This window comes from Colletes gigas, unplaced genomic scaffold (genome assembly GCF_013123115.1).
Source record: "Colletes gigas isolate AHSC1104 unplaced genomic scaffold, ASM1312311v1 Colletes_gigas_Sc00051, whole genome shotgun sequence".
Classification (NCBI taxonomy): domain Eukaryota; kingdom Metazoa; phylum Arthropoda; class Insecta; order Hymenoptera; family Colletidae; genus Colletes; species Colletes gigas.
In genome coordinates this window covers 618,409-641,967 of record NW_025106680.1, presented here as the reverse complement: position 1 = coordinate 641,967, position 23,559 = coordinate 618,409, and the positions used below count along the sequence as shown (strand labels likewise).

At 38.5% G+C, this 23,559-nt stretch overlaps 2 protein-coding genes across 2 annotated transcripts; one reads left to right on the top strand and one right to left on the bottom strand.

The window, feature by feature from the left end:
- Window positions 1-10: 10 nt before the first annotated feature.
- LOC122403410 lies at window positions 11-2,189 on the bottom strand. Its single transcript, XM_043406916.1, has 5 exons — window positions 1,959-2,189; window positions 1,785-1,884; window positions 1,515-1,709; window positions 1,189-1,398; window positions 11-1,109 (listed from the first exon to the last, which is right to left on the bottom strand). Exons 1-5 carry the CDS (start codon window positions 2,183-2,185, stop codon window positions 1,053-1,055), a joined length of 789 nt encoding a protein of 262 aa, XP_043262851.1. The 5' UTR covers window positions 2,186-2,189; the 3' UTR covers window positions 11-1,052.
- A 383-nt stretch (window positions 2,190-2,572) lies between these two features.
- On the top strand, window positions 2,573-5,313 carry LOC122403408 (cyclic AMP-dependent transcription factor ATF-7). The gene is made up of 7 exons (XM_043406914.1): window positions 2,573-2,892; window positions 3,042-3,135; window positions 3,220-3,365; window positions 3,439-3,767; window positions 3,835-4,048; window positions 4,340-4,685; window positions 4,761-5,313. The coding sequence occupies exons 1-7, from the start codon at window positions 2,842-2,844 to the stop codon at window positions 5,168-5,170; spliced, it is 1,590 nt and encodes a 529-aa protein (XP_043262849.1). The 5' UTR covers window positions 2,573-2,841; the 3' UTR covers window positions 5,171-5,313.
- Window positions 5,314-23,559: the final 18,246 nt, after the last annotated feature.

Here is a 23,559-nt window from a genome sequence, read left to right as displayed (position 1 = left end):
AACGAAAAATATATGTATGTATATAAGTATTTATACTTTTGTATTATTAGATACTCGATAATAAAAAATTATGTCCTTAAATCACTGGTACGCTACGTCGAATTAATTTGAGAAATATTCTTCCAAATGGCACCCATGGCCGATCAACATGAAATTTGAAGAAAACGAAGGGGGAAAAAACGGATACCAAATATAAAGTTTTAGCTTCGGAGATTAAATGGTTTTCAAGCTATTAATAAAGAAACATTAAGAATATGCAGGCCCTAAATATATTATATATATATATATATATACACACACATACGCAAATATCTTCGTTGCATTGTAGTCCTTGCACCGTCGTCGATCAAATTCCCGCTAAAAACGATACAATGTTTCAGCGACACCAACGTCTTCGGGTCACTAGTGTGTTGGTTTCTAATATATTATTCTAATCCAACCTGAATATGTATAGTGTTGCACTCTCTCTGCCCGCAAGTGGCCCTCCGTTCGACGACGAAATAAAAGACAGCTAAAATTAACCTAATATCTTGGAAACTATTAAATTCCCAAAATTAGAATATTATATTTGGTATCCATTCCCCTGCCAAATTTTACGTACAAATTTAATAATATGGTGTCACGTACATAAGCCGTGCACGCGCAATCTTGACTGTTTTAATTCCTTTTTTATTTGCATTAACATATTTATGTATAAAAAGTAGTAATGAATTCTATGTATTTATAACAACCTCCGACATACGTGCGTCGCCGCGATAAATATCACATATTCCTTTTACAAAAATACAAGAAAATGGTGTCATAGAAAATACTTTTATCACTTTATAATCTAAAACTGCAATAGAGTACTTTCGATAACATTGTTTTCCGTAAATTTTAGTATAAGCAAAGTAAAACGTAAACATTCATTTCTCTTTATATATGTACACTGTTTGCTATTTATAGGAAATATAATCCATTCAAATCAAACGTTGAATTTGAAAAAAAAAAACGTTGTTAAATTAAACGCAAATCATACTGAAAGAAAATATAGTTTAAAATAAATTAAAAATCTATATTCTATCGTAACTACCCTCGCGACAACAGCTGAACGTAAAAGTGATACCATCCTATAAAAAAGAAATATCAATTTTTAGTGCATTATGAATCTAAGTGGCGCAAGATGCACACCGTTCTTTCTGAACTTACCCTGATGAGCGAAGGAAGCTCTCCCCAGAACTCGTGATTGGGTATCATCTCCCAACCTGTTGCTCCTCTTAATAATTTTAAGGCTATAACTCCGCCAATAAAATATATTCCAGTAAATATAATAAACAAGATAACCAACACGGAGCCGGTAGAAAGGCCTTTTGCATACAACTGTACTTTACAAGCATGAGGAGATATTAATGTTAAATACTGAAACAAGAACAAGTTTATTTCTTAATATATTCAAGACAACGTGACACGATCGTTGTGTCTCCTTATGAGAAACTATCCAAAACTAACCTCCATATTAAATGCATTAAACTTACATAATTATTATTAACAACAGCATCTACCGTAAAGCAACCATTGACTACATTCAGACATCGTAAGTTTATTTTTGTTGTATAATTTTTATGATGAATAGTCAAAACAGGTTCACTATCAAGAGGTTGTACTTTTATTTTGGTTTCTTCCATCGTGCCTAGATTAACAACAGTTTTGTTGGCCGTTTCGAGGCATAACTATGAACAAGGTAATGAAAATTAAATTCAAAGAAGCTTGTATGGTCAAAGTACCTCTGTATTGTTATTTCTTACAGATGTGTTGTAACAGTCGCTAGTCTTGTTGTCCGACAGTCGAACATTCTTACATGGATTAAAATACACAGTATTGCTATTATAATGCGCTGTAAGGAACCTACAAAGAAACGTTTTTTTCAAATAAGGAACAACGTTTTAAAGATATGGAGGTTAAGAAAACTATCTGCCGACCCTGAGTTACCGAGTTCTGTCAGGTTATATCCCTGGCCATCGGAAAATGTACAGGAGCAAGGTGTTAATTGTACACATTGCGAAGATGTCCTGTGGCAGCAGAATGCCAAAAGAAATAAAATTATAACAAACCTATTCCCAACCTCACCCAACATTTTCATAAAATTTGTTTTGTGCGTTATCACAGACGAGATATACAAGTAATCCAACGTGTCTTTTTGGCCCATTTCTCTACAACTCATTATCATTTCCGTGCCACTCGCCACGTTACCAACAGAGTATAGAAAAAAATCATAGCGCTTATTATGGTAGGAAATGAAATTACAGAAATTCTTACATTAGCAAATTATTTACAACTTTAACTAGTCACAAAATCGCGAGTAATTCGAACTTCTCAACTTATATGCATTTACACACAATTAGTCTGAGGTATACGTCGTCTGTGGTACATGATTTGCACAGCTATCTACGGCAAGAGCACCAGAGGGTTTGAGGTCGAAAAATAAGCGCCATCTATTCCACGACAAACTTGGACGTTCTTTCGTAGATGGAGGTGCAATCTTCTGTACAACAGTTCATTCGGTGTAATTTTTTCATTGATGTTCGTCAGTGCAGTACAGAAACAGCTGATTTAAGTCATAGTATCAAAATTTGTTCGAAACTTCGCGCTGTCATTTACTTTTTGCTTATTATACTTCAATCGATTTAGAACATTGTTAATAATTAGTACTTACGTGAAGAATGTATTACTGTCACAGAGATAGTCAAAGAAAGAATGGGTTTTGTCGCATTGCATTCTATGATGTGCATCTTCAGTTTTGTTTTCATTTTATTACGTACTGTCCGTGAACTGTTGTGAGACCTTCAGCAATACAAAACTACAATGGCAGATAGTGAGAAACCTTTTACTTGTTCATCACCAGGTTGCAATATGGTAAGTACTCATTATATGTAATCGCTTCCACTATTTGCTTATGTTCGGAGTACAATAAAATTTGGATGAATGTTGACTTAACTTTATTTAGTCTCCTATTAATTTTTATTCGTTGGAAGGCAAGTTTTTACTCTGTTTTACTTTTGTAGAATTTTACAAACGAAGATCAGTTATCTGTACATAAGAAAAAGCACGACATGATGTTGAACTTAGGAAATGGTTCTAAGAATGTTGGTTTCATGGGTAAGGATCATTTCTATTGTTTACAAGTAGACGTTAAAATAACAAAAATAGAAAATGATAAATGTTTTTGTAAAATATTTGCAGCCGATCAGACTCCAACTCCGACGCGTTTCATCAGAAACTGCGAAGAAGTAGGGTTATTTCAAGATTTACAAAATGTGAACCCGTTCGAGGAAACATTCAGGAGGGCAGTAGAATCGGGAAACACTGGTACACTTACAGTACCGGAGGTAAAAACCATTTTAAGATAAAGTCGAATACTTTACTAATGGATTTATGATTAGTTTATAAGTGTTTTTTTAGGCTGGGATTACAGACGATACTCTACACACTCCCCATATATTTCCTCACATAACAGATGTGCTGCCTACCGGTAATCAAATTCTGCCAGAGAACAGCATTCAGGAATGCACCAGCAGCATCTCGATCACAGAAAACAGTACAGACGAACGAACCACTGTTGACACAGAAGTCTGTAGCAGCATGAAACTCTCTGTATCGAACAAGCAAGATTTAACGAAGGATAAACTAACGACAGAGAAAACCGAAACGCTTACAGAAAATATTATTCATCAAGTTACAAGCACACCAATAATACCTAAGATTTTACAAGAACGGCCAACTCCGCAATTGTGAGTAATTACTGAACCTTTGTAAATTAATTTGTGATTATTAATTGTGAAATACACTCTTATAAAGATCAATAAATGGAGAAGAAGTGCAGCTACTTTTGAAAACTTCCGACGGTAAACTGATGCAGCTGTCTGCAATTCCAATTTCCGGTTCTAGTAACGCTAATACCGTACAACCACCGAAACATCCAACAGTTGTGATAAAGACAGAGCCTCCTTTGCAATATACGACAAAAGGGGATTTCGAGAAGTCGGATTCAATGTTATCCTTGGCAAAAATGGTATTTGATACATGCTAATACATTCTTAACACTTTGACGGCCACTGTCACGTGTGCGTGATTTACTGTATCGGTCGCCATTTCACCATACGAGGTGTGTAAATTAAGTAATGAGACTGATTTTTTAACCGTATAATAATATTCCTAGCATCTTCGTGTATCTCATTTTGGTCTACAATATCAATGGTGACGGACAACGGTCTTCGCGTGATACGTGCGGCCATTAAAGTGTTAATGGAGGTACCTTCTAGTTATAATCCTTTTAAAATCATCTTCTCATACGTAATTGCAGAAATTGAAACAAGTATTAACAAAAAGTACGGACTTGAAAAATCTGATAACCGAGGACAGCTCAGGGAGAAACGAGTTTAGCAATTCGAAGAAACAAAATCGTGGCAAGACGATGGAAGAGCAGATAAAAAAGAAAGACATCCTTGAACGGAACCGTGCGAGTTCGATGAGGGCAAGAGCCAAAAGAAAAGCGTGGATACAACAGCTCGAAAGGACGGTCGCGAATGTGAATGAAACGAACGTGGCCCTGCAAATGGAAATAAAGGTTTTACGAGCAGAGGTCGCCAAGTTGAAGACTCTGCTATTGGCCCACAAAGATTGCCCAGTCACGAAGGCGATGCAGAAAGGTACTCGAATGGTGTGAGAACGATCAACCGTCATTTCACTTATTCTATTGTATTTATGCACGCGTACACTTATAGGGAGTAGCATAGTACTGGGCCCCAAAGTAATATCGTTGAATTCGGATCTGATGGCCAATCCGACAACCCCAATGGGAATTTTGATGAAGCGACCGACATCGTATTCTTCCGCAGAAGCCTCTGTCGTGCCGAAGAAAAAATTATGTATGGCGCCTTTGAAAAACCCGATTATCTTCCCAAAAGTAGATTCCAACACGAGCATTTCATTTTCTAACGCGACATTTATCAAAACGATGCCTGCCATCAAGCTCATGGGCGTCAATCAGCTTTTAACGGAAACGAAGGAAGCCAAGCAGATTTTAATCATGCAAAATCCACGGAGGAAAATAGTGAAGTCCACTAAACAAATAATTCAGATTAACCCTAATTACGAGACAGACTTAGGTGACACGAAAAGCGCCGGAACGTAAATGCAATAGAACCACATTTTTAGCAAACTACCCTATCGAAAATTGAAAAACTTTGCTCAATCGCGAGGGAGAACAAGTCGTGTCATAATTGTTAAAAGAATATTGTTGAAAGTTATTTTTTTCTAAGAGAAAGATATATATGCGCGGCATTTTATGTATGAATGTATACGTTTGTATGCGAGTGTGACATGTAACATATTTTTTTTATTATTTATTATGGTAAAAACAAATATTTTATAATCGTGTCTTTTCTATTCTATCCCTCCTGTTCTGTTGGAACTTATATACTACAGTAAATATATACAGGTATTAAACAATGAATATTTTTTAATAATGTATTTCACGATCGTTTATTATTCGTCAATGTGAACAAAATTGTTCCACGTCTACAAAACATTGCAACCACATAAAATATATTTCCTTTGTCGAATAAGTCGAGCCAAGTCCCACGATGATTCTGTGACCCTCGGGCCCTTATCAGTTCTCCGTCCAGTCATCTAAATACTCAACACCGGACAAGAGAATGATAAGGGACTTTGGGCACGGAGCGCGTGCGCTCAATTGTGAAATTACAAAAAATTCCAGCCGCTCTCCGGTATCCATCGATTTCCAAGTTTTTACGACTTCCGTTGGTCCTGAAAAGGGAAAAAAAACTGTTTTTTTTTTTTTATTAACGCTAAAAATGTTCCCGCGGAATCATATCGTTTTCCTCTCTTTTCTTTTCGATTAGATAACCTACAATATCGATAGACAAGCGTAACGACCAACTGTGTATTCCAGCGGTTGAATCGCGTGCATATTTCTGCCCGCGTAATATTATCTAATCGCTGGAGAAATTCATGTTTGTTCCTTGATTACAGAATGCGCTGCGTTAGCTTGTAATCTCGTATTTTGTCAGCGAATCTGCAGCCATTTCGAATGTGGGAACGAGGAGATATCGACTTAGAAGCGTTCGAAAAACGCCTGCTTTTTTGACAAATAAAATTTCCGTCCTTTGAGTCATTCCCGTGACTCACCGCGTCCGAGCACAGCGGGTCGAGTGAAATGTAACCTGAATTATCGGTTACTCGGCAAATACCAACGGCTTTTCTATACCGATAAGGGGGGCACGATAAGGTTAAAGGAACCTTTTTCCATACATTTCAACCAATTTTATCGTTTACAGAAAAGCTACGAGATTCGATGCTGGGCTCTTCATGAACAAACAAGAATGTGAACGAAAAAAACACAATGGAAACAGAGATCGTAGATCGGTAATACGAGAAACGTCGACTTACTATGCTTGAGCTGACACGAAACGTCGGTGGGTAAATACGGGCGATCGATGTCGTTAGAAAGGGGCCACAATGACAAATTCTTATTCACATATAAATTTAAAATTATGAATATAAAAATAAACACCATTTGAGGTGTCTCACGTTCAATAAAAATTATAATTATAGAAATGTTCCACGTGAACGAATAAAATACTGTCAATCTCTGTTCGATGGTAACACTTGGACAAGATAACACAAATTATTCAATATTCATTGTAGACAGGGTGTTTGGCCACCCCTGGGGAAAATTTTAATGGGAGATTCTAGGGGCCAAAATAAGACGAAAATCAAGAATATCAATTTCTTGACTGAGGCTTCGTTGAAAAGTTATTAACAATTAAATTAAAAAATTTCAAATCGTTCTGGAAAAATTATGTTCGGTTGCGGGGGTCAATTACAATCATTTTTGGTCATTACACATACCCCCGAAATCCTAGGCGCTTTCGAGAAAAAAATTCGAGAAGGTGTGAAATTTTACGACAAAAAAGAAAAATTTCAAATCGTTCTGGAAAAATTATTTTCGGTTGCGGGGGTCAATTACAATCATTTTTGGTGAATAGACATACCCCCGAAATCCTGCGCATTTTCGAGAAAAAAATTCAGTACGGGTGGAACTTTAAACGTTAATAACTTTTTAACGAAGTCTCCATCAACAAATTGGTATTCTTGATTTTCGTCGTATTTTGGCCTCTGGAATACCCCATTAAAATTTTTCCCAGGGGTGGTTGAACACCCTGTATAGAAAGTAGTAAGTCATTTGGTTGTTAAAAGTATAATATTAGTAATTAATAAAATTCTCATTCAGATAAAAAATTTCAATAACTTGTAAATTGCTACACTGAGTTTCCATTAGTTATCTATTATTTGAATAACATCTTGTCCATTTTGATTTACACCTCGCGGTCTAGCGATCAATTTGGAAAACCCCGCTGGTATCGTCAACAATTTTTTTCGACTAGTCCCTACTTTAAAATCAGAAATATTACATTGTTCTCACAACTCTCATATATCGAAGTTTTACATTACCAAGTCGAGGGTAAAAATAGATCTCGCCGATCCGCGCAAACGCCCGACTTTTACGGCCCTGAATCAAGTTCGTGTGGCTATTATACAACGCGCGCGTGCGATCTTCTAACCTTGGACCAGACTGGCCAGTTTCTTTCGTTTTTCGATCATTACGGGGAATCGTACCAGAGGAACTTCTTCGCAAGCAGTTCACTTGCAATGTCTTTGATCCGCGGAAACAGTACGGACGTGCCCTCGAGAAAACCTTGCACGGTGGAGTTTCTACTCCATCGAAAGAACTCGTAATCCCCGAGTTCCCTCGACCATTCTACTTTTTGCATAGCCCGACCAAAGCCGACCCTGCTCTCGGTGTGGTTGCTTTTGAATCGAAAGGTAATTAGCGACGTTCTTCTCGGCTAACCGTACAAAATGTATTTCGCAAAATATCTACTTTTCTGCACGTTGAAATTACTGGTAAACGGAGATTGCGTTAATCCTAGAAGGACCAAGCCACAAGCAGTTATATTAAATAACGAATGAAGGTTGGCACTAGTACGAATCAATGATGGACAAAATTATTATCCGAATACAAATTTCAAATAACAAATAAAAGATAAACTGTTTATCTTTTATAAACAGTTATAAACAGTAATTAAAAATTTAATTAAATATTGGAAAAACTTTAACAAACGTATTATTTGAATAAGTGACGATAAATATGTATGTATCTAGTTGGTAGCTCAAAGATTTCTATCTTTCTTTTATCTACTACTATTATCGTTAAATCAAAACTGATTTCTCAATATCGTTTCTAAATACGTGAATGATAAAAAATCTTTCGAAAATACTTTACACGGGACAAAGAGATAAGGCCCCTCCCCCTGGTTTCCACTGTATCGGAGACGAATGAAATATCGGGAGCTACGAGTTTCACGTGTAACGTTGAATCGTAGGTGGTCAAATTTCCGGGAACACCACGGCGCAACGAGGTTGCTCTTTATGGGATCTCCACTGATTTAGATCAACGGGCCATGAGTTAATTGATATCGATCTGATCGGCGTCGGTTCGCAGCGGCAGAAAATTCAAAGATCAGTAATCACGTGAATGTGACCCACTTGCGTACTTCGGTGGCTTCGAATCTTCTCGAACACTGATTTTAACGAATTGGTCGCTGGAATATGTTAGACACATTGTAGAATTTTACTACGAGCAAAAACCAAGACGGCTTAAATTAATCTAGAATTTCCAAGGTTTCGGTAACTGAATCTCGATTTTTTAGATAAGTACGCGTTATCTATCACAGACCATGCGATATCCGTTTACTTCTCGTAACCGTTTCGAGTATTCATTGTCCCTCCTGTTAGAAATACTACACTGTTTTTATACTTAATCGTTATTGCCGAGAGATTACTCTAATTGGTGGTTAACGTTATTTAAGCAAAAGTTAAATAGCTTCGACACTGAAGTTTCTATAAATAGATTTAAAAAACGTATTTTTTTTTACAATAATTGTTTCCCAACGCTCGACATTTATACAGAAACGGATGAAGGTTAAACGCATGAGGTCTCGTGATGTTACAGAAACAACGCGTGATTCATAGTGAAAACAGTACTGCGACGAACACGTGCAACAATGTAGCAAAGAGTGAGAAAGCAATTTTTTCACCAGTATCTTTTGAATAAATGCTCTCAGAAGTGTAGATACTGTATTTCTTCAGCTACATGTACAACTTATTAGAAAAGTGTCGTGTCACGTGGGATTTGTAAACTTCGTAAATACGTACATCGTTTTTCTTCCGTTGCCCTTGCTATAATCTCGTGTTATTTTCTGTCTTCCTCGCTGAAATTCTTTGTTTATTGGTAATACTATTACGCGACAGTATATCAAGGCTTCCCTGCAATAAACGAGTTTAAAACTATCTACGGAAGCCTAGATATCGTATCGTAGTCAAACCGCTCAAGCTCGTAACCATTAACCTTCGTCGTTATCGAGCGATCGGTCGACAAACTTACGAGAGAGTGCACCAGTCGGTACATAGAAGATCAGCTTGCAAACTCTTTATCTTCCTACGAATTCTTTCCAAGGAAATTTTACGCGACAACGATCGTTTCGTTCGTCCCTTCTAAAGGGATGCAACATTCTCCAGTCACGATCTCGAAAAATTCAACGAAATGAAAAGCAGGACCCCGATTATCCGGCCTGTCGAGCACATTTATCAACAGAGTAATTAAGCGGTGGTTCGTTGTATCGACGCGTCGTAAAGCGTATGGCAATGACGATGGCGAACCTACGAGAAACACGATTGTTTCCAAGGATTCGTTAAAAGCACAATTTCCCCCCGTTCGAGGGGAAGAAGACTTCGTGCGAAACGTTCTCATCGAAGGAGCTTTTACGTCGTTCATGAGGGTACACACTTGCAGCTACGATAAGCTGCACGCGCGTATCGGAGGACATCGGCGAAATTTAATAAACTGCAGAGCAGCGGACGCGTGATTTTACGGTCCTGGCTGAGACAATACGCGGCCAGATAGCCTTGAGACACGTCTGCTTCCTTTTATTTTTACATCTGACCCGAGACAACGACACTCTCGCGCGCACCAGCCGGCTTCCCCTCGCGAACGAACCGCACAAATCCGCCACAACGAGAAACGACCTCCCCCAGTCGGCTAACTCGCGCGATACTCAAGTTGGACAACGAACGAATCAGATTTCGGTCGCGTACGGATGCAATGCATCGACACAGTCGGATTTGCCACAGGGGAAAGACCACGACTTCGCACGTTCAACGCGCGGCAACGGAAGACGTTCGAATCGCTCGAAAAATCGTTTTCTCAAATACATCGAAGAGCTATCTTGCGTAAAACCTTTCGACCCGTTAATAACGTGGACGTTGACAGACAATTTTCGCGTAATCATGCAATTTGTTTCGATACGATTATAAATACGGGAAAACTATTAGCACGACGCGTATACAATGATTTCCAGACAAATTTGGTCGCGTTAGACATTACGTTTCTAACCTCCAATGCTGCACGAAGTGGTCTTTGACCGGTCACATGGCGCGAACCAGAGCGGCCTCGACCGATCGATCTGCGTCCAAAATACCCTCTGTCTCCGCTCTCTCTGCTCCGTGGTGGGTCTGGGCGCGTAGCGACGCGTTTCCTCTCGACGAAAATCCCTGCGCGAATCTCAGTTACGGCCACGGGAACGGCACACACGCACCGCTTTCTCGATAGAAAAACCACGATACACGCGAACGACTCTGCGCGTTTTTTCCGGAGAGACGCACCCCGGAGTCAATCGTCGAAGACTCACAGAGTCGGATGTTGATGTAACAGGACCGGGGATTGGTCGTCGCGTACGCTCACAGAGCTTGCGGGGAAAACTATCGAGCAAACGATATCGACACACGAAATACACGTTGCGTAAAGTGTCTCGCGCACGACTAAACCGTTCGACGATCGGATTTGGACGTTCGGTTCGCTCGGACAGGAGAAGGTGGTGGGAAAAGAAGTGAATGTCTTCGCGTCTCTGTCGTTCGCGCTCGTCTGCCCGTTTCTGTCGCGCGTGGACGCGTGGCGCCATCTTTGAATTTCCCTCTCTTTCGCTGTCGCTTTCTCCCCCACCACGGCGGGCTCAACCGTCCTCTCTCGCCCCCTCTTGGCTGAACTCGTTCATCTCTTTAGCGCGCGCTTCGCAAGCGCGTCCGTTTCTAAAGATGCTCCGGGAAGAAACACCCTGCGGCCACTCTGGGTCACGATCCTGTGCATCTTTTCCGTTTCGATTTTCCCGTGGTGTAACTGTCTTTTAATTTCGTAGGAGATGGCACTCGCGGAAAAGAAAACGTACTCGAGACACGGAGATGCTTCGATAAACAGCACTTTAACGTTTCAATTGACTTTAACGAAAAGTAATACAGCATCTTTTGCACGGTTTATTGTATTTGTTTTTTTCCCCTCTGCTGTTACCGCGTCCGAGCCAACGTTATACCGGCAATATCTAGAGTTTTTCGTTCTTTCTATTTTTGTTTCAACACGTACACCGCGACATGAAACGTGCAACGATGAACAAGAGTATTGGCATAGTCAAGAATTTATACAGTGCTGGACATAAGTATTGGTACAGTATGCTATTCCGTGTACGAACGTTTATAACTACTGAAAAAATTGTTTGTTTCGCTTGTCTTTTTATATATATTTTTATTTAGTATGTCTTAACTTGTCAACGTATAATAACAGAACAAAATTAACAATATACGAAATATATAATTCTCATTGAATGAACTAATTTCTTTTTTATAATTATTTGTTTCAGAGAACAAGACCTGGTCCTGAAAGACATTAAATTTTTTTTTAAGTTCATTTCTGAGCTATAGACGTTTTTGTATTAAATATACTGCTCTACGTATCGTTTTTGAACTTATTCCCTTACTATATTCGTCTGGAATTATAGTATAATTTAGATTGAGGTGACTGATTGTTCTGTAAGTGATCTTTTAAAAATAGCTTTTTTTGCTTAATGAAGAGCAATGTATTTCTAAATTATTACGTGTAAATAAAGATTTTCAAGTGCGTTGTCCATACATAAGATGGTTTTAAAACATATTTTTATTAGTCATATGTTCCCTATGTTATTAACTTTGTTCTATTTGTGTATTTAAGTAAGTCATTCCAAATAGAGATATATGTACACAAAAGACAAGTGGTATAAACACTTTTTTCAATAGTTATAATATCAAATTAAATAGTATAGAATCTACAAGTGTTTTTATGTAAACAAGTTTTTTAAAAAATTCTACGTCCATATTTTATATTTAAGATCTATCTGGCGTTTATTGTAATGCTCATTTGTTATTGTTATTATCGTTTATTCGATGTGTATGATAGAAAGAAATAAAGGACCTCGTCCAATTATAACAGAAATAGTTAATAAAAGTCTGCATTGAAGTTTTTGAATGGCAGCCTACGTATCTGATGTTTTAAAACCGTCTCGCAATTTATTGTGATATTCTTTTGTTATAGTTATTGTCGTTCATTTGTCGCGTTCGATAGAAAGAAACAAGAAGCCGCAGAAGAGTTTGTGGAAGTTAGTTTGCATTAAATTAATTTGATCAAAGGAAACGTTATTCAATTATAGTAGGAATAGTTAATAAAAGTAACTTTAAAGTACAAAGTGAAATTAAACGTTTCTTTAGCAAAGGAAATACGATAAATGCACCGCGAAGTGGTCATCTAAAAAAGCTGAATGGTGCAGAAAAAAGAGAAGTTGTAAATACAAAGAAGGAAGATCCTAAAGCTTCTTCAGAAATAGCGGCGCAGCTAAAGTATGATTTTAATAAAGCAGTATTCATCCTCGAGCATTTTGAAGGACTCAGAGTGCTGGAAAAAAAAAACCTAAAATTGTAACAAAATTTAACCTTGGAACAAATTTTTACCTCCAACAAAGTAACGATTCATAGCAACATGACGAACGTTATATGTTATCTAACATGACTATAGTAACTGAACAAAGAGGCTGTTCACAATTTATATTATATATTCAAATTATATACATTTCACGTTGCACAAATACAGAAAGCAAAAAAAAAATTTAAGCGTGGAATATCGTTAATAAAATCTTTTAAATGGAACCAAAGTTTAAAGAAAAACGATTAGCTTGAACAACTTGATTATAGTTCACACCGCACTATGTATTCGGATAACGCAAATATTTAAACACTCGATCGTTCCACAAAATATTCGAGCTCCATACATCGGAACGAAATTTTCATCGATGTTTGATTTACTAAACTTCTAGCCAGCTATTATCTATTGTACTTCAAATACTGAAGATTGGTATAATGAATTAATTCCTACAACATATCGACGCCCTCTATTCTTTAAATGTAGTTATTAAATAGTTGACGACACTGATATCGGGCGATATTTGAAAGATTCGAAGGATCCAGTATTTGTGAAGTCTTAAAACAATAGTCTGTTTACAATTTACAAAATATATGGTATATCTACTAGTTGTTATTTTCAAATAACAGAATCCAAATAAAGAATTTATTTACCAAGCTTTATCCAATTACTGCCCATACTACACGCTTCCCTGTTCATAAAAATTGAAATATTACTATAAACCGAGGAATACGCTAAACGTATGATTAAATCTCAGTAATCTGAACGAGAACTCCGGTTGCTTGAATGAAAAATTGTAATATATTATATGAACTATCAAATCGAATTATTGAAATATTCAAACATAGAATGATTCGACGACTATGTACGCCGAGCCCAAACGCAAAACGCGCCTGTTTCACCGATGAAGGGGTAAATAAAGAGGCGTATCGCTTCCGGGGAGCCGCAACGACGGGGAATCGCGCCAAGAATCTTCCGAAACCACGAATAAAGAAGCAGACGCGTCCCCCACGTGCCACCCAACCGATTTTCTCGCCGGTCGGTGACAGTATAATTTTGCGCGGTTGGTCTCCCTGAATCGCGCGGCAATTACACCGCCCGTTCAGTCCACCGAAATTCAACGGGGTTTTAATTACGTATTTAGAACATTGCCTCTCCCCGACGTTTTCTTTTCGGGCTAATTAAAAAGCTCCGGGAGAGCCTCTCTCTCTCTCTTTCTGTCTCGGTTCTCGTGGAACGTCGCCAGGAGTTCGCTTTTCATCCTGAAAACCGCGTTCCCGGCGATAAAGAGCTCAGCCCGCTTAAAGACACGATTAATGGCGCGACCGGGGCCAAACGCGCGCCAGAGAGAGAGAAAAGTATCCGAGAGTCGAGGGTTTTGGTACACGATCGCGACCAAAAAAGAATCATCGAAAGAATTTTTGTTTTTTTCTTTTTTCGGAAATGACCCAGTGAAACGAACTCGAGCGAATTGGAAATCGTTTCGACGCAGGGGCGGAAGGTGGTAGCCGAGTTTGAAGTAGCCTAAGTACGGCGAAAAGCTAACCGAGAGAGGGTGGTAAGCAGATACTAACACTGATCCGCGGAGCAAAGTGACTCGATATTGGGGAGTGTCTCGGCGTTAGCCCCGAATTAATTCCTCCGGGGCGACCGGGGGTGGTGGTTCTCCATTACCAGCGTGGAACGAACAGCGGTAAAGTGTTCCGCCTTAAAAAGAATACCTGTACATCCTCTCGGTCTTGACGTCCGAAGGAATTGCTCCTCGCTCCCTTCTCGCGACAACCCCCGTTCCATTCATCGTGGAACGAACTGTCTGAAAAATTTCAAAGACTCTCCGTCGCGTTTCGACGAGCCTCCGGACCTCTGTTCGGCCTCCTCAACGGGACAGATGCACCGTCGAAACTCCTGAAACATTTGGCGGGTTGAGAGCCATAACAATGTTAAGTCACGTTTTAACTATTTTGCGTAAAACGATGTTTTGTGTTCGTTGTTGAAACAAAATCCAGACGCATATTAAAGTTACAAAAACACTTCTACAAGCTCAGAAACGTGTTATAAAATGTCTATATAAAAGTAACCATTGAGATAGACTTATACCATTGTTTCGAAAATGGCGGGTTGAGAGACACAGTGGTGTAAGTCACATTTTAGCTATTTCAAAAACACATCCAAAAGTGTTGAAAAGTGTTAAAAATTATCTATATATGAAAGTAATTGAAGGATTTTTAAATTCTGGAGTGAAATTATATAAAATACATAAAAAATAAAATGAGTATAAATATAAAAAAAAGATGGACCATAATCTTGGGCTTCCTTGGAGCTCTTCTTCTTTTATTTTATTTTCTTTTCTTTTTTAATAGTTAATAGTAGTTAGATGTTATATTAAGTTCATAGAACGGAAAGTAAATCGATTTTTATGATAAATAAAAGACTCGAAGGTTTCAAATCCAGTGTTAACTCAAATATCAAGAATTTTTACTTACACTATGGCTCTCAACCTGCTATTTAATTCTCGTCTTTTTAATTCTCTCGAATCGTTATTTTGCAATTTGCATCAAGATCGATCGAAAAGACAATAATCGAGGTTCTTGGAAAACCTTGCATTACCTTTATTCGACGCGTTCGCGACGGTTGACGCGTCGTAAATCGCACGTGTGTTTAATTGCCTCGTAAGTTACCTCGCGTTTGGAAAATCCTATCCGTCCATAAACGGAGGAAGGAAGTCCTTCGAGGCGGTCCACGTGTTTCAGCTGAAAAACTCGGCATCCCCTCCAGGGATTTTCCAATGGTGTTGGACCTTTCCCAACGATCCGGTCGCGGCAACGTGCTCACGTTCGACGGAAGGAAAGAAGAACCATAAAGAAGAAAACAGGCTGCCCGTGGTTCGCACGTGTTCGTACAAAGACCGATTTCCAAGTGCCCCGACGATCCTTGTGGCTGCTGGCACGTGCGTTTCAGCGGACCCATAGCTGCCACGACCGTCCATAAGCGGCGTACTAATTATATTCCTGTGGCCGGCGACCTTCGTTCTCGAGCCAGCTGTTTTCTGGATCTGCAAACGAACAAGAATGGATCACGGATCGAAACGACACACGACGAGAGTTTCAACGCATTGTCAACGGGGAAACGCGTTTGTCAAGCATAAAGAGATTTTCCTGTTACTTATTCGGGAATTTCTTTTGTTTAAATCGGTAGATCGTATGGTTCTAGGTTTATTTTGAAAGTGGTCTAAGTCCATTTTTAAAAAAATGAGGTATCACGTAATTTATGCCTAATTCAGTGTAAACTTTTTATTCATAACTAATATAAGAAATGTACGTAGCCATTGATAATGAAGGTGGTGTAAGTCCAATCGCAGCTCGTAAATATACATTATTTTAGTTAAATTCGCCTGAAACAAATTTATATATTCAAATTACATATTGATAAATTATTAGAAACATTGTCAGAGTTGATATAATTAATCTATATTATTTAATCAACAGATATGCTACCCTTTAAGTATCTCGAAACAAAAGAAAATGGACTTGCACCGCTTTCAAAATATCCATATATTTGGTGAAGATAATTTTTATACAAAAACAACGATTATTATAAGAGGATCATAGAAAACATGTTTTTACAAGGTATCTAGTTATTATACAATTCGAATTCGTATATCATAGAACATTATGCACGCGCTGTTTTAATTAACTTCGGTTTCCGTCATTAATCTTTAACCAGTTATACAGACGCATGCTTGAATATATTACATTATCTTAACCATACGATAAGTTATTTTCCTACTATCTAGGAAACTAGCGGAGGTTCTAGCGTAATTGGTCAAAGGTTGAGGCTTAAGGCTTCTTTCGTACTATCGATATGAGTTTATAATAGTTTCTGAACTATTTCTGGCGACACCTCCCCAAAAATCGAAAATTTCTCGCGTTTAAAATAAACAGATTTAATATGATAATATAATTAACATCTACGGTTCAATTCCGGTGGTTAATGTATTAATAGAAGGGAATTTTTAAATTATTAATGCTGCACTTTGAAAAATACTATCAAAGATCGTAACTATCTCTTCCTTATAAGATTATGTTTATGAATGAAACGTTATTATCCAAAGGCAGTGTACACGTATATTTTTTGTTACTCTTTTTTAAAAATAATCTGTATTTATTTATCTATTACTTCATCACAGTTATGTTTCTAGAAGAGTATAGTTTACACGTATATTAAGGGTGCCAAAAATATTTACCGAGTAAAGATATTACCAAACGAGAATCCATGCTTGAAAATGAGCCTGACAATACCGAAAAATATAGATACTGTGTATTGGTTGCGAGATTGTAACGTTGACCTTTGCTTCCAAGACCAACTTGGACATTTATTACCCAAAGGCGAATTATTGAAGTAAAAAATAATCATTCAATTTCTTCATTCTATATCAAATACGTCAGTAAAAACCGTATCTTGAAATTGTCATTCTGGTAAAAGTTACAACAGATCGTACAACAGACTTGAAAAACTTAAAAAACAGGAATCCCTTAAAAATAACGTTGAAAAGAAAAGCTCGTCGTTTTAAAAATTATTTATTTTAAAGAACTGTAAATATTAAAAGCAAACCTAGCATAACGTCTAGTATTCTGTGAAATTCGTGTATTCAGCATTTTATGTCGTTCCAGTCTATTCGGATATAGTATTCTTTGTTGATGCAATTAAAACAAATATGTGTATATTACACTGTTCCCATTTAATCATCAGCAACGTTTAAACGAAAGATTGAATTTGTTCGTTCCACGTACACAAGAAGAACAAAAGTGCAAGGAAAAGATTTATAATAAATATCGTTTACTCGTAAAAAGTATAGGAATCACAAATTCAGGCAACAAAATGAACATTGTTCTGAGCGTAGATCGTTACTATGGGTCCAAACGGACCAAACTATCTATCTTTTAAGGGTTGATAGAGCCTAAGGGTCGAACGAATAATCTTTTGGAACATTCTGAATGGACACGAGCGGTCAGAATTCGACGACGACTTTTCGCGATCCAGATAATGCTCGAAACGATTCGAAACCGCACGACGATTGATGTGATTGAAAAGAGAGAGAAAGTGGAAACATTATAATCGAGATAAGATTGGAATTTTTTGGGCGGACAATGCAAAAGTTCTGGTTCTCTAGGTTCGTCGTAATAATCGCAAATGGGGAAGAGAAGGCTTTTAATCTGTGCCGTATGGGACTCGTAAGTTGAGAAAAAATACTGGAGCTTTCCGATTATCGCGACTGCTGCAAAGGGAACTCTTGATAAAAACAAACGATCGCTAACCGTATTTACGCAACGTTTCGACGAATCGCGAACATCACGGTCGAACACCGCGTTGCAAGCTGCCCACTTTAATTAGCCTATTCTACCATTTGGTTAAACCGGCTGGAAATGTAATTATTTAACTTTCCGCGAATCTTTCATTCGTTTTACTCCGTCGAATAATTAAAACACTTTTTTGCTCGGCACGCGTTCAACGCGATTCTGTTTGCACCTTTGCTCCTTTTTTCTTTCCGTTCATAGGCGGCTAAAAAAATATCCTTGCCTTCGAATCATCTTTAACTGTTAATTGCACGAATCGTATAGTAATTTAGAATTTCGAAAATCTAAACATAAGAAAAAATTTCTGATTTTCATAACAATTGGTATGGTAAATCTGATATAATAGTGGGTTTACGATGTTCATAAGAATTCTAGAATTTAAAAAATGGATCTAATATAACCGACTCGTGTGTTTAAAAAATTATTACTTATCGCGAATATGGTGTAGGAATTGAAGAATTTAATACGGCAGATTACAAGGCTTTCTAGAAAATCTAGATTTCTGGCTGGGTCCAGAAATTTACCAACGGCGAAGTTTAGAGCGCATTCCCAATTTGTGCAACGCCTACGAGCATGATGGGTTCTTCCTGCATACGGACTTTGCGGACGTTGCACAAGAATTCCTTGGTTTCGTGGAAACTGGCCCATAAATTAAAGGTCGCCGTGTGTGGGCTTACTATGCGTCAATTGCCACTGAGAGCTGTACGGTTGGCTGATACTTTCCAGCCCTACCAAACTCCTTAACCCTTGTGTCGGTAACTCTTGTCGTAATATTCCAAAATCGCTTTAAACATTCATTCTTCAGCTAAATAAATAAACTCTAAATTGTAAACTCAATAACACAAATATATTTTGTTTTATAATTGTTCCAGCCCTTGATGCTCGACGCTCTGTATCGGAAATATTAATTTTTGCACAACTCCTACATTCTCGAAATAGTTTTCGAAATAATATTTGATAACTGATTGGGCATTAATGGATTAACACATATTTCCTAATCTACATATTTACATTACGGTATATTTAGGAAAGCTCGAGCACGATAGAAATTCGTTTCCAACTAAAATCTTCTCATTAATTTATGAACCATTTTTTTTCAACGAATCAGAAATTAAAAACCGAAATTGGAAGTCCTCGATAAATCAAAGACGTAGTCCAAAACGTTCACGCAAAGACGTAAGAGATTCGAGGGAGGTTCATCTTCAGGGTGTGGGGAGCTTCAAGTTCCACGAGGGTCAAGGTTAAACCCCCGAACCCCATATGCTCACTACCGGGTGGTACTGTTTCACCCTGTTACTTTTCTGCTCGTCCCTCTCTCTTTCTCCTTTCTGCTTTCCCTTTTTCCCTATTCTTGCTCGCTTTTGCCTCTCGTGCCTTTTCCACCCTCCGGTTTAACGTCTCTTTCTCGTTGTTCCGGGAGAAAGAATCAAGCCTGTCAGTGCAAATAAGTGGTCTACGCACCCCTCTGTTGGCCGGGAGCACCCTCTATCCGTCGTTTTCTATTTCTATTTATGGTGACCGATATGATCAATCTCCGGGGACACGACCGAGCTACTCGGACGATCGATATCCGGTATACAACAAGCACGATCTTATTCTTCAATAGTCTTACAGTTCATCAATGACAAAAGTATTTGCCAATTGCCAGGAATGGAATTCTTTGATCTCGCCTGCTCCTCGTTTCATTTATTAATACACTGACTGCTTTGTCAACCATTTATAGGTGACATGATTCACTGAGGAATCTAATTCTTAAGATTACATGTTCAAGAAAATAAATCTAGATAGGACTCTTCAATTTTAACGAGCCTGTAAAAATAAATCAAAAATAAAGTCTCTAAAAACAAAGTTTCATTTTCGTGGACAATTTCAGGGGTTTGACCTGGCAGTTAATGTGTCAATAGGCAGTCGTTTAAAGTTAAAATGACAATTGTCAAGAAAATTACCTCACTCTGTTCAATAAATTCTTATCGATCGAGATTAGCGCCAATACGAACTCGATCGAGTAAACAAGATTTGTGAGTTCTTATTGTGATTGTATAAGCTCATTGTGTGTTAAATACATGCAGACATATATTTATGTAAACAGTTGTATAACGAAATCGATATAGTGAAATCAGAATATACAAATTATTTGGATTTTTAGACCTTCAGAAACACGAGTGGAGCAACCCTCGTTCATATTAAACCTTGTATTCGGAAGAACGTTCGATAAAAAATGTTTGATCCCTATTTTTAAGCAGATAATAATATTAACAAATTCACTCCAGTAATATTTCCAGTAAGAATGTAATATTCGTCGTACCGGATCGTATTTATAGCTAGAAATGTTCATCTCGAATTTCTGGAGAAACAACCGAAGTAAGTAAAACTGGTATAGCGTCGAAGTAGTTAATTTAATTCCTTTTAATTTTAAAAACGCTTATAAGCGACCTCATAATACGACCGCCTGGGACACGCGAACCTTTCGCCCCTCTTTTTGTTACCGCTACGATTCTCCTTTTATCCTAGTAACTCCGGGGGTTAGCCATACACTGGTTCGTCCACGACAATTTCGTCGACTTCCTCCAAGCACCGGTTCGCCCATAAACCTCAAATAACAATCGAATTCTCGGGCTTCGCTTCCGTTTGGCCTCGAATCGTTCGAACCGAGGTTACGCTCAGATGCACAATCCTTAAGGGGGCCAGGCAGTCAGAAAATCTATTTTTAAAAAATTTCTTTTTTTTTCGAAAATAATAGTATTCAGAAATTAAATGCCAAAATTTCATGACGTTGTGGTGAAAAATAAGGATTTGGGAGACGAAAATCGGAATACTTTCATAATTTTGATTTTTGTTAATATTTAAATAGGTTCGTATATTATTTAAATTATTTATACCTAACCGTTTTTTTTTTAATAAACCCTTAAAAAAATGCTCGATCTGACTGCTTGATCCCCTTAAACGAAGCCAAATTCGACTTCTCAGTCTCCCAACCTCGGCATATCGGCGCGATCCCAGGGGCGGCGCGGATTTTGCAGATAATGACGCGCAGATTCGGTCCCACGATACCGCCCACGCACTGATTACAGCAAGAACCGCGGATAATACCGATTTCCCAGGTCGATACGTCGCTTCTTAACGAGGCGGTCGTTGTCGCCGCGAAATTTTCGCAGAAAAAAAGGCGCAGACCGTGCCCGGGGGGGATTCGATGACGAAAAAAGGGACAACGACGATCGAGTGGATGCTGCATCGACGTACGGATATCGTCGTTCCATTAAATGCGTCTATAGTTGGCCGTGTTAAGTGGATTTTGGTGGCAAGGTATTATTTATAGGCCGCGCTCACGCCTCGGGAATCGTTTTATAGAAGCGCTCGCGTTGGAATAATTTTATAACGCCGCTGACATCTCGTGGAACCGATGCGTTATTTTAGACCCCGTGCTCGCCCTCGTCAGAATCTCGATGCCCCGCGAAAGCCACGAGTTTTCATCATTAATTAACGCGCCGTACGATCCCGTACACGCGTTCACCGCCGCGACGAATTTTCGAGCGGGAAACCGATCGAAAACCGGTCGACGCGTAAATCTTGCATCCCGGATGCGACGCGCTCCGCAAACGTTTTCGTGTAACGCGACCGCTAATTGAAACGTTCGATCTACCTTGCGCAGCCGATAATTATCGCGTCCGTGATTAACAAGGAACATTACCCGATCGCAACGCTCCGATTTGTCACGAATTTTTTGCACAGATAGGGTGGTACACCTTTTCTTTGTTACGAAGAGTGTCCCAAAATTTTGTGCCATTTCTGCAACGAAAAAAAAATAATAAATAAATAGTTAAGTAAAGTAATTTCTCGTTTAGGTGATCAGAATTGGCCGCAGGATCATACGATTTAATGCCGTTGGATTCTTGGGACGCCTTTTACTTTTTATTTAATCGAAATGTAATTGCTGAACACTGTGTCTTGTACCAAGAGATTGCAAACTTTGTCGACTCAGGTGTACATTGTAGATTTTATTTGTTTTATAGGTAGTTTAAATTCAAAATTCTCGAAGTTTAATATAAACTCTCGTTTGTTGCAAGATTTTTGGTGAAAGATTTGACTAATGTTGAAAAAAGGTTAAGAACTACTGGTTTATGAGTTCTTTTTACCCAGTTACTGACACTCTTTGTAGATTCGAATGTCTTTTGTGGAACAAGGAAAGTCTTTCCGGCAGAATGTGTGACAGGATTTCCTTTTTCGGCAACGTCCTTGGCTCGAGCAGTAAACGTCACCTTCGACACAGGCAGTCACCGATAAATTGAAATTATTGGCGCGACCCGCCGCACATTACTAGCTCGTTAGCAAGCTATCGCATTTGCGAGCCGGTCCACCCACATTCCGCCGGTTTCACACGATTTTTTTCTGCTTCGATTACAAGCTCTAGCTACACATTTATGTTCTCCATTTGAACGACACTTAGATATATATAGTTACTTCCCACTCGTATACTATAATTGCGATTCACTATAAATGAAAGGAAACTTGTGTCTTTCCATCTATTTTTACCAAAACATTTTTATTTCTTAATAATGCCAATACGTGGTGTTTTGCTCCCAATGATGCTTTTTTTTTTTGATGGTTTACTCTTTAATTGGTAATTATTTACTTTAGGGGACCTTAACTCCGATTTTGATGATGAGTACGTATAGGCAGAATTAAATCTGGCAGCACGGAAGGAATTTTGCGATGGTTGTATGCATAGGAAAAAGTTGTTCAGAATCTTACTTTCTATACCACATTTCAAAATCATCAAAATAGGAGTTGAGGCCTCTAAGTAAACAATTACCTTTTAATTTTTTTGTATAGAATCACGATTATAGTGTACGAATATGAGTGAGAGTGTATATCGTATATAGCGAGAGAGAAAGACAGAGAGCACAGAGAAACGAGTTTCAATTGCAAACCAAAAGGAAAAACATAAGAGTCCAAGGGCTAGATTCGGGACACGTTCGACGGCGCGGTAATTTTCGATGGGAAAGCGCGCGAGAGGAAACGAGAAAAAGGGACGACGGTGGATTAATTATTGGTGGACTTTGAAATTCCTATTGAGAGATCGGGCTTTTTATCGGGGCTGCCTTTCGCCGGGGCGAACAGAGAACGATAAAGGCCCTTCCGATCGTGATTAATTCCCACCGTCGCCCAAGGGCCCCCCCCCCCCCCCCCGGAGATCGGAATCGAACCGGGGATTTGCGTACCAGTGAAACCTTCCTAACAAATTTTCCGAGCGCCGTCGGAATAAAGCCCGTCCCTGTTTGTTATCGCGAACTTCTCGCCGCTATCTCGATC